At 44.7% G+C, this 12,181-nt stretch overlaps 1 protein-coding gene across 7 annotated transcripts in view; it reads right to left on the bottom strand.

Annotated features, from left to right (window-relative positions):
- The window catches only part of LOC139269514 (tyrosine-protein kinase JAK2-like), a 375,442-nt gene that overhangs the window by 11,292 nt on the left and 351,969 nt on the right, over positions 1 to 12,181 (bottom strand). For all 7 annotated transcript variants that reach the window (XM_070888377.1, XM_070888376.1, XM_070888382.1 and 4 more), the window contains 3 exons: positions 6,084 to 6,220; positions 4,346 to 4,535; positions 848 to 972 (listed from right to left, as the gene is read on the bottom strand). In XM_070888377.1, the coding sequence (XP_070744478.1) occupies positions 848 to 972; positions 4,346 to 4,535; positions 6,084 to 6,220 (452 nt within the window). The remainder of the gene's footprint in view (positions 1 to 847; positions 973 to 4,345; positions 4,536 to 6,083; positions 6,221 to 12,181) is intronic.

Below are 12,181 nucleotides of genomic sequence, written 5' to 3'. Positions count from 1 at the left end.
TTTTGGGAATGTTTTTGGTGGTCTTATTTCAGGTTTTCTTTTCTCTTCAGGTTCTCTTAGAGCGCTCTGAGGCCGGCTGTTTAGCTCAGGATTTTCGCATGCTAAGCCGGCCCAGTGCCCCAAAAAAGGTGTGCAACGCCTCCCTTAGCGCTCTGCCCCACACTCAGGGCCCAGCTGCCCAATTTTGCGGACGGAGGCGTAAACTTTTTCCAGGTGGTATCAGGACCACCCGCCATTACCATCCCAAAATCTTAAAAGCCGAAAATCTAACCCAATATATTCTGTTCAGCACACTCTCTTCCACAATCAAGGCAAACATCATGCATCATCATGTCTTCTCGTTCTCTTCCTCCCACCACCCACATAGAAAACACTGCACACTTCTTCTCAATAAGTTAACCAACTTGCAGGGGAGAATACTGATTTTTAATAATAATTACCGAACAATTTATTTTTTTGGTCATCTTAACTCTGGGTTGTAAAACCTGAAGATTGTAGGAGATCTGACACAATGAAAAGAGTGGCCTTACTAAGCACTGGAATACATCTTACTTTGCTGGCACAGATAGAAGAATGTGAAAAGGGAAAGCATCATCAGCAAATAATTCTCAAAAGCTCTTCCAGTTGGGTGGTACCAAAGGCAGAAATTGAGAGGCTCTGTGGCTGGTACCCAAGTGTGAGATTAGTCTACAACATCATAGCCCCAATTCTATGCCTGCACTCTTGTCTGTGAACTGAAGGTACAGGCCTCGTAATTTCTGCCCTATGCCAATCAAGACAGAATAGGTGTACACGGTATAATTTGTTGGAGGGTATACTGCAAGATACAGACATGGCAATGGATTACCTTGCAGATCTGAGAAGCATAAGCTAGTAGTTTCTTGTGATCAATCCGATCTTTGTTTTTCTGTAAATAGTCACGCAAGCTTCCATGAGGTAAGTACTCCATAATCAATCTCAGGTTTCTCCGTCCTGTTAAGACAAAAAAACACTGTTATGTGCGATAGTCATGGGGGGAGAAGTTCAACATTTGCTGCCCTGTTTTTAGGCATAAAATCAATGTTAGAGGCATCAATTTGGGGTCATGACCTCCTGTGCCCGGAAGTGCGCTGATTGCGCGTTAGTTGCTTTGCATATGCAAATCTGAGTCCTAACGCTGGTTGCAGGACCACGACTGAAATTGGTCCGGCAAGCTGTTTTGGGTCTTGAGCAGCCTACCCATTGCTTCATAAGGAGGCCGTGCAGAAACAGCCCGAGCCAGGAGGAAAAGAAATTGCCTCCTTCTGGCTCCCCCCAAAAACATTGCGGGGTGCTGGCAGCTCGGGCCCATTCCCCTCCCCTGCCCACGGGTCGGCTTGGCATCAGAACTGGCCAAAATTGGTCAGGCCCGGCTGGTGAGTTGTCTCGGAATGCCCGATTGGCATCTCCAGCTCGCCTGTTTAATACAAACGGGCCCCGAGCCCCAATTTCGATCAGGCCTTCAGGCAATCGTTCAAATTCCACTGTCCATTTTTCCTAGAAACCAGCGCAAGTTGAATTCCTCCCGAGAACTTCCCTTTCCGTTCCAGTGTATTATCTATTGTGTATGCAAGAGCACACGTAGGGCCCAAGTTTCGGATGTTTCGCGCTTTTTTTTGCAAACAACAGACTTAACTAACGAAGGTGCACACCTCCGTCAGTTAAGTCTGTTGTTTGCAAAAAATAACGCGGCAAAATCCTACTTTGGAATTCTCGGGTCCTCCAAGAGTGTGGCGCATCGGAGTCTGAGGGGGGCGGAGCTAGTAGTATCGCAGCCAGCAGGGGTGCGGAGCCAGGCCCCGGCGCTGAAAACAGTGCCGGGACCTCTGCACATGCGCGCTAGAGTGTGCGCGCATGTGCAGTAGCTCCTCGCAGCCCGACGCTCTGCAGGCTGTGTGGGAGGGGCCTGAAGCACACCGGCCCTAGCCCTGGCCGAATGGGCTCAGTCATCAGCAGCCCGCTGCCGCGTTCAGACTCCACCCCCCCTCCCCCCCCCCCCGTGTTCAGCCTCCGTTCATCCCCCCTCTTCCTTCCTGCAATTAAGTGCTTTATCTCTGCTCAATGCCTGCCAACAGTTGGGTTTATGCTTTGAGAAGAAATTAATTTATTTAAATTTGCGTTGATATGTATGTAACTACTAGTTTGGTGGCTTAAATTGCTACATAGATGAATCAACTCCATGCACCTTTGAGAAGCAAGACAAAGCCATTCCTTCTCTGCTGCAGCAGTTTTTATACAAGTCTCGCAATTCATTGAGCAGCAGGAATTCCCAGAAAGTACCTGCATTGGCCAATTAACAAGCAATCGCATGCATTGTAAGTTACTATTTGGCTCAGTACACAGTGAGATTTCACAACTAGCGTTCACAGCGGAAGGCGGCTTTACTTCCTGCGCTAAAAATCCCACTGGAGGAACATAGATTTTGGGGACATGGTAATATAACTAGGAATAAATCATAAATGCTAATGGCAGAAAATTACACTAGATTCTTGAACACTTCAATGTACTTTTATCGCTAGCATGCAAATTTGATGATTGCACCTAATTACCTGTTAAAAACGGTGTTGTAATAAATGCACATTTACACAAATTATGTACATCATTCTTTCCTGACATGAAAGTCAATTAATGTTTTATATAGCTTTGCGAGGAACAGAAAATCTTAATATAATTAAGACTGCAAAACCACAATGCAGTGAAAATATCAGAGACCAGCTTCTTCACATCGGTGGCTAGGATTTCCAGTTCTAATTTCGGCTGCAAGCACCCCCCCTTGGTCAGGTATAACACAGGTTCAATAGAGTTATGCCTTTGCTGTACTAGAATTATTGCACTAGATTCATGTTGCTGTAAATTTGGAGCAAAAATTCTGCCACAAAGCAGCTAATTGATGGGTTCTGCTTCTAACGATGCAATCTGAAAGTAATGTGAAGCCATAAAAAGTTATGCAACTCCTGTAAACAAGTGGAATTGACACATCACACAGTGCACTCAAAAGAGGCGTTCAGCCTCCGTTCACCCCCACCCCCATCCCCACCCACCCCCCCCACCCCGCGTTCAGCCTCCGTCCCTCGCTCCCGTTCAGCCCCTCCTCCTCCCCCCTCCTCCCCAACTGTCAGAAACACAGAGAGAGACACTGACAGAGACAGAGAGAGAGACATGGACAGCCTAACCTTCACATAAAGGTAGGACTTCTATTTTTTATTTTATTTGTTATTGATTGGTTGCTTATTACTTTGGTCTTGGTGCTTTAGGTGCAGGGTTCCTTTTATTTTTTATTTGTTAATTAATTGCTTATTACTTTTTGTGCGTTCAGTGCTTGATGCTTTAAATGTACTGCTTTGTTTAGTGCTTAGTGCTTTAAATGTACTTATGCTTCTTTAATGTTGTTGTGAAAATATTTAGTGCTTTGAAAAATCCTCTAACTTCCCTTCCCTCCCTCCCACCCCTGCTGATGTTGATGTGTCTGCCTCAGCCGGGAGCCTACACTTGCTTATTTATAAAAAAAGAGAAACAACTGTCCTCACTTAGCAGCTATAAGGCAAAATATTATCGTAAGAGGTTTTAGGTCATTTTAAGTGATGTATTTAATGCTTTCATCCTTTGTGTTTAATGCTTCCCATCCCCCGTCTCTGGCTGTGCCTGCACTGAACTTAACTTAGGTAAGGTTTTTCAGAACTTACAAAAGTGGACACTTACTCCATTCTAAGTTAGTTTAAGTAAATTTTCGCTGCCTAAACTTCAAAACAGGCTTAAGTGACTGGACACACCCCCTTTTGAAAAAAAAAACTGAACTAAAACGAAACTAAACTAACTCACTAGAACTGGAGCAAACTAAATGCCGAGAATTGCGATTTCTAAGATACTCCATTCTAAACTCGTTGCTCAAAAAAAATTGGAGCAACTCCACCCGAAACTTGGGCCCATAAGATGGACAACCTTTCAATGAAATGCATACACGATAGGATGGCACGCAGCGAGATGCACAAAGTATTTCCACAAGTGAGTTAATTGATTGTGCGTGTCGATGTGTTTACATTAGTTTGCTGCTGGTCAGGATATATTAACACTACACAATTAAAACTTTGTCACATCCCACAAACCACACTTAGCAGAATTTCCTTGCTGCTCTAGAGTTACGGAGTTCTGTAATGGGCTGCTGGGAATTGTGTGTGTAAAGTTGTCTTCCCTGTGATAAAGAATTTCTTATACGTAGAGAACTGGAACAAGTTGACAGCTTCAAAAATTCGCAGCTTGACAGTCAGTGAGACATTATTGTGTGTAACGGTGTCTTGTTTATTTTTAAATGTGAACCGACCATACATACCAGCGCTGTAGCACACTCCTTTGTACTTGACAATGTTGTCGTGCTGAAGAGACTTGAGGATTTCAATTTCTCGTTCAAAGTCGCGTACGTGCTCTGCAGTGCTATGCTGCAGCTTCTTCACCGCCACCACATCGCCCGTGCTGTCCTGGAGTGGGTCATAGCGGCAGAGCTCCACACTGCCAAAGTTACCCTAGGAGGAGGAGCATTGGGTTAGTATGGCAATCGTGGCGAATGGATGTAGAGGTTAGGCACTTTGGGGGTAAAATTACCCAGCGCCCCGATTGGGGGCCATAACTGACTCGGGGCGGGACTTCCTGTGCTCGGCGTGCAAGTTCCGCCCCAGCCGCGAAATTGCAGTTAGCGCAGCCTCCACGGGGCGTGGAGCACAATGTTGAGCGCAAATGTCGAGTGGAGCACAAATGTCTGCCGGGGTGGTATCCAGGGCGCTACGCGGGTGCGTTCGTCAGTGATATGCGACTGCTCCGGGCCTCTGATGGCCTCCACTAGGCCACCAGGGTGGCGTGGTGCAGAGACCACAGCTTGGCACCCAAATGGAGTGCAGGGTTGCACAATGGTGGCCAGTCCATGCCAATGAAAGACAAAAGTTGACCGGAAAAAAAAAATAGCGGCACGCGGCGCTCCCAACCTCCCCTTTAACATCCGCACTGGGAGCAGAGGTCGACCTCATTCGCTACCCACGAGGCTGGTACTGACACCACACACCGCGAGATGGAAAGGGGTCGGCCTGTGGCGCTAAGGATGTCATCGTCGGTTGCACGGCGGCCCAGGGCGGTACCATCAGGGAGCTGCATTACCTTGGCAGTGCCTCCGCCAACTCCCGCACAATTTTAGGGGAGACAATATTGTTGCCCCCTCCCCCTCCCGGGATGAAAACAGTTTTGCGGCACATGGAGGAGCAAACAGGGGTCGCAAAACGGGGCATTTTTGGCCCCTTTGTTTTTATGTACCTCCGCCTACATGGACAAAACTTGAGCAAGAACACCATGTAAAGAATTGTGGGAGTGAGCCAGGTTCTCTCCACTTTGTAAAAATGACTTTTCACCCGCAAGTGTGCACTTTAACTTAGTAAAAGAATTGTACTCATTTTGAAATGACTTGTCTTGAAGAAGGCACGTGTCGCAAAATATTAGGGAGTTTTCGAAGTGTGCTCTATTCCTGGGTATGTTAGAACAACCTGCTCTGCAAACTCGGCTACTGTTAAATGGGCCTCTGCAGCAGATAGGATGCAGAAGATTTACTTGTTCGGACTAGAATGCTGATTTCGTGTAATGGAACTACAAAGAATCATAGAACCTTAACACACAGAAAGAAGCCATCATGTCTGCTGGCCGAAAAAGAGCTATCTAGCCTGATCCCACTTTCCAGCTCTTGATCCGTAGTCTTGTAGGTTACAGCATTTCAAGGGCATAGCCAAGTACTTTTTAAATATGATGAGCGTTTCTGTCTCCACCACCCTTTCAGGCAGTGAAAAAAGTTCTCTTCAACTCCCCTCTAATCCTTTTACCAATTACTTAAATCTATACCCCTGGTTATTGACCCCTCTTCTAGGGGAAATAGGTCCTTTCTATCCTCTCTATCTAAGCCCCTCATCATTTTATACAGCTCAATATATATATAACTCACCAGTGTGTGTAAACTGCTGATTAAAAGAGGATTTTTACAATTGAAAATTCAGATTAGAGACCAGATTTAAGCAGTAAACTGCATGAATCACTACCTTGCCCAATTGTTGCAAAAATATGAGATGCCTTTCCTCAAACTGTGCAGGATCATGATTAGCACAGGCACCAAGGAAGCCAAGTCCACCACCTCTCACATTAGGCAGCAAGTCACTTTCGACCAATAGCTCGTAATCTGTAGGACAAACAATAATCTGTTATCGAGAGGCTTTTCAATTTGATAAAAACAGTCCCTTCTCTGATCAAGGTCGCTTGTCTTCGCACGTTCTCATTCACCTGGATATGTGGGCCAAGACTCAACATCCATCCTCTGCTAAGAGAAGGTGAGCTTTCCATAGGGATTGTGCAAGACAAACAAAATGCTTAAATGTCAATACTGTACTCCCAAGTAAAGTTTCCAATATGAGAGACAGGGTTAAGAAATGCTATTATGGAAGATGGTTTTAACTGTGCCCTCAATTTCACAATAGATGGAATAGACAGGCTCTTCCAAAACATCTGTGCCCTTTGAAGGGACCATGGACATTTGGGGCTCGGGGATATGTCTAGTATCAGATTGCCCACCTAAGTGGATGTTCCTTTTTAACTGGCCTTTGTAATGTATTTGCTTCATGAATGGGCAGGACCGGAACCGATGTACTAGGGGGGAGTGTTTGCTAGTGCTGTTGGGGAGGGTTTAAACTAAAATGGGATTGGAATCTATGCAGGGAGACAGAGGGAAGTAAAATGGGCGGAGAAGCAAAAGGTAGAAAGAAGATAAGGAAAATTGGAGGGCAGAGAAATCAAAGGCAAAAATCAAAAAGGGGCACAGTACAACATAATTCTAAAAGGACAAAGAGTGTTAAAAAAACAAGCCTGAAGGCTCTGAGTCTCAATGCGAGGAGCATTCGTAATAAGGTGGATGAATTAACTGCACAGATAGCTGTTAATGGATATGATGTAATTGGGATTACGGAGACATGGCTCCAGGGTGACCAAGGCTGGGAACTCAACATACAGGGGTATTCAATATTCAGGAAGGATAGACAGAAAGGAAAAGGAGGTGGGGTAGTGTTGCTGGTTAACGAGGAAATTAACGCAATAGTAAGGAAGGACATTAGCTTGGATGATGTGGAATCTGTATGGGTAGAGCTGCGGAACACCAAAGGGCAGAAAACGCTAGTGGGAGTTGTGTACAGACCACCAAACAGGAATAGTGAGGTTGGGGATGGCATCAAACAGGAAATTAGGGTTGCATGCAATAAAGGTACAACAGTTATCATGGGTGACTTTAATCTACATATAGATTGGGCTAACCAAACTGGTAGCAATACGGTGGAGGAGGATTTCCTGGAGTGTATAAGGGATGGTTTTCTAGGCCAATATGTTGAAGAACCAACTAGAGAGCTGGCCATCCTAGACTGGGTGTTGTGTAATGAGAAAGGATTAATTAGAAATCTTGTTGTGCGAGGCCCTTTGGGGAAGAGTGACCATAATATGGTAGAATTCTTCATTAAGATGGAGAGTGACACAGTTAACTCAGAGACTAGGGTCCTGATCTTAAAGAAAGGTAACTTCGATGGTATGAGATGTGAACTGGCTAGGATAGACTGGCGAATGATACTTAAAGGGTTGACGGTGGATAGGCAATGGCAGACATTTAAAGATCACATGGATGAACTTCAACAATTGTACATCCCTGTCTGGTGTAAAAATAAAATGGGGAAGATGGCTCAACCGTGGCTAACAAGGGAAATTAGGGATAGTGTTAAAACCAAGGAAGAGGCATATAAATTGGCCAGAAAAAGCAGCAAACCTGAGGACTGGGAGAAATTTGGAATTCGTCAGAAGAGGACAAAGGGTTTAATTAGGAAACACTAAGGAAGACACAAATAACCTTCCGGAAATACTAGGAGACTGAGGGTCTAGCGAGAAGGAGGAACTGAAGGAAATCCTTATTAGTCAGGAAATTGTGTTAGGAAAATTGATGGGATTGAAGGCTGGTAAATCCCCAGGGCCTGATGGTCTGCATCCCAGAGTACTTAAGGAAGTGGCCCAAGAAATAGTGGATGCATTGGTGGTCATTTTCCAAAATTCTATAGACTCTGGATCAGTTCCTATGGATTGGAGGATAGCTAATGTAACCCCACTTTTTAAAAAAGGAGAGAGAAAACAGCGAATTATAGATCGGTTAGCCTGACATCGGTAGTGGGGAAAATGTTGGAATAAATTATTGAGGATGTAATAGCAGCACATTTGGAAAGCAGTGACAGGATCGGTCCAAGTCAGCATGGATTTATGAAAGGGAAATCATGCTTGACAAATCTTCTAGAATTTTTTGAGGATGTAACAAGTAGAGTAGACAAGGGAGAACCAGTGGATGTGGTGTATTTGGACTTTCAAAAGGCTTTTGACAAGGTCCCACACAAGAGATTAGTGTGCAAAATTAAAGCACATGGTATTGGGGGTAATGTATTGATGTGGCTAGAGAACTGGTTGGCAGACAGGAAGCAAAGAGTAGGAATAAACGGGTCCTTTTCAGAATGGCAGGCAGTGACTAGTGGGGTACCGCAAGGTTCAGTGGTGGGACTCCAGCTATTTACAATATACATTAATGAATTAGACGAAGGAATATCTCCAAGTTTGCAGATGACACTAAGCTGGGTGGCAGTGTGAGTTGTGAGGAGGATGCTAAGAGGCTGCAGGATGACTTGGACAGGTTAGGTGAGTGGGCAAATGCATGGCAGAGGCAGTATAATGTAGATAAATGTGAGGTTATCCAGTTTGGTGGCAAAAACAGGAAAGCAGATTATTATCTGAATGGTGACAGATTAGGAAAAGGGGAGGTGCAATGAGACTTGGGTGTCATGGTACATCAGTCATTGAAAGTTGGCATGCAGGTACAGCAGGCGGTGAAGGCAGCAAATGGCATGTTGGCCTTCATAGCGAGAGGATTTAAGTATAGGAGCAGGGAGGTCTTACTGCAGTTGTACAGGGCCTTGGTGAGGCCACACCTTGAATATTGTGTACAGTTTTGGTCTCCTAATCAGAGGAAGGAAATTCTTGCTATTGAGGGAGTGCAGCGAAGGTGCACCAGACTGATTCCCGGGATGGCAGGACTGACATATGAGGAGAGACTGGATCGACTAGTCTTATATTCACTAGAATTTAGAAGAATGAGAGGGGATCTCATAGAAACATATAAAATTCTGACGGGATTGGACAGGTTAGATGCAGGAAGAATGTTCCTGATGTTGGGGAAGTCCAGAACCAGGGGTCACAGTCTAAGAATAAGGGGTAATCCATTTACGACCGAGATGAGGAGAAACTTCTTTACTCAGAATTGTGAACCTGTGGAATTCTCTACCACAGAAAGTTGTTGAGGCCAGTTCGTTAGATATATTCAAAAGGGAGTTAGATGTGGCCCTTATGGCTAAAGGGATCAAGGGATATGGAGAGAAAGCAGGAATGGGGTACTGAAGTTGCATGATCAGCCATAATCATATTGAATGGTGGTGCAGGCTCGAAGGGTCGAATGGCCTACTCCTGCACCTATTTTCTATGTTTTTATGTTTCATGGGTTCTTTGCTTAAGAATTCATAGCAGCACATTGCTATTAAGAACTAGTTGGTTTATTAACAAAGGTTTAACAATCACAATACACATTACCAGTTCATCCACTAGGCTCACAACCACCTGCCTCGTCGTGGATGACCTGGACCCAATTGACTGGGGTTTTATTGAGTCTTGGGAACATCACATGACTTGCTAAGTCACTCACAATGCAACAGCTCTACAAACCGGTGAACATACTCACAGGTGCATATATTAGAGCCTTCTCTTCATACCAATGTAAAACATTTTGCACAGAAAGACAGCTGTGGTGTTGGCCTATGCCCCAATAACTGTACATATTGCCAAAGTCCCTCCCTTGAAAAGGGCCATGGGGATTGAACATGTCTCGTAACAGTTATCAGGAAAATTCTACAGCGTAATCTTAAAGCGGATGTTTTACCAGTATGTTGGAAAGTGCCAAAAAGCAAACTAATATTCCACACGATGGGAGAGACACAATTTTGGAAACTTGTAAGACAGAAGCAATTTGAAGAAACATCTATGTGAATAAAACAACAAAAATCTGCCTTAATCTGAAGATCAGGATGAGGATTGTAAATTTAATGTTTTGGGCGTCAGGAGGAGAACAATGGTCAGCTCGTATTGCAACTGGTTTAAAGAGCTGCATCCAAGACTCTGAGAAAGTAATTCATAGGCTATTTGAATCAAACTTTGCCAAGGATAGGATTAAGTCTCGCATACATCTTTTAAAAAAAAAGAAAAACCTCTTTTGTGAGCACTTTCTATTTTATATCTGCTGCATTTGCAAATTTGTCATTTTCTCTGATTTCTCCATTTTCTCACTTGTTTTGTGTGTGTGGGGCTCTGTCATGTCTTTTCACCCTCCACTAGGGACATATTCTTTAGGCCTTTTTATGTCTCTTCATCACCTCACAGATTTGGCACCGATTTTAACTCCAGCCTGGGCTAAAATTAGTCGGGTCTCAGTGATGTCATTGGGCCACTACATGCAGATATAAAGGAAGATTCCGGGCGCATGTCCTTGCTGCCTGCTCAGGAGAGCAGGTTAAAATTGCAGATGTGCGATCATGGCGGCTTTTGGACAGGTAAAAGCCAGGGCGATTTTAACTGCCCACCCGTCAGGTTTCTGCTGAGCGAGTAGTGTTAAAATCAAACCCATATGAATATTCTTGTTAATTAAGCAGTTTGCAGATTATTCAACCCATTAACTCCCTTCTCTGTGATTGGAAAATCTGCTGATCCTCTCCCTTCTATCTCTCCATTTTTTTCCTATTTATTCCAACCTTACTAAAATGCCTATTTATCATTTAGTTTTCAGTTCTGATCTAGGTGATATGACTGAAAGGTCATGACCTGTTTTGTCTGACTGACTTGCTGTTCATTTTTGGTTTTATTTCAGATATCTAGCACTTGAGTTTTTTAAAAACTTTTTATTCAGATCACATACAACTGTTGGGATCTTTCTAATTTCTAACATTTTTCCTGCAGGTCTACAGGGCTGTAGTAATACCCGCCCTCCTGTATGGATCAGAGGCATGGACAATGTACAGAAGACACCTCGAGTCGCAGGAGATATATCACCAACGATGTCTTCGCAAGATCCTGCAAATCCACTGGGAGGACAGGCGCACCAACATTAGTGTCGTCGTCCAGGCTAACATCCCCAGCATTGAAGCACTGACTACACTCGATCAGCTTCGCTGGGCAGGCCACATGGCTCGCATGCCAGACATGAGACTCCCGAAGCAAATGCTTTATGCGGAGCTCCTTCACAGCAAACGAGCCAAAGGTGGGCAGCGGAAATGTTACAAGGATACCCTCAAATCCTCCCTGGTGAAGTGCGACATCACCACTGACACCTGGGAGTCCCTGGCCGAAGACTGCCCTAGGTGGAGAAAGTGCATCCGGGAGGGCATTGAGCTCTTCGAATCTCAATGCCGAGAGCCTGAAGAGTTCAAGCGCAGGCAGCAGAAGGAGCGTGCGGCAAACCAGTCCCACCCAACCCTTCCCTCAGCGAATGTCTGTCCCACCTGTGACAGAGTCTGTGGCTCTTGTATTGGACTGTTCAGCCACCTAAGAACTCACTTTAAGATTGGAAGCAAGTCTTCCTCGATTCTGAGGGACTGCCTATGATGATGATGATGAAGAATTTATAACAGTCCTGGCTAAAACCAATAATTCAACTGGATCACTAATGTCCGTTAGAAAAAAATAGGAGCAGGAGTCGGCCTATCTGCCCCTCAAGCCTGCTCCGCCATTCAATAAGATCATGGCTGATCGTCTACCTCAACTCCACTTTCCTACACTATCCTCATATCTCTTAATATCCAAAAATCTATCGCTCTCTATCATGAATATACTCAACGACTGAGCCTCCAGAGCCCTCTGGGGTAGAGAATTCCAAAGATTCACAACCCTTTGAGTGAAGAAATTTCTCCTCATCTCAATCCTAAATGGCCGACCCCTTATTCTGAAACTGTGACCCATGGTTCACGACTCCCGCATCTGAGTAAACATCCTCCCTGCATCTACCCTGTTGAGCCCTGTAACAATTCTGTCC

This window comes from Pristiophorus japonicus, chromosome 1, assembly GCF_044704955.1.
Source record: "Pristiophorus japonicus isolate sPriJap1 chromosome 1, sPriJap1.hap1, whole genome shotgun sequence".
NCBI lineage: Eukaryota > Metazoa > Chordata > Chondrichthyes > Pristiophoridae > Pristiophorus > Pristiophorus japonicus.
Note: the sequence above shows the minus strand (reverse complement) of the source record. Positions and strands in the feature narration are given on the sequence as shown.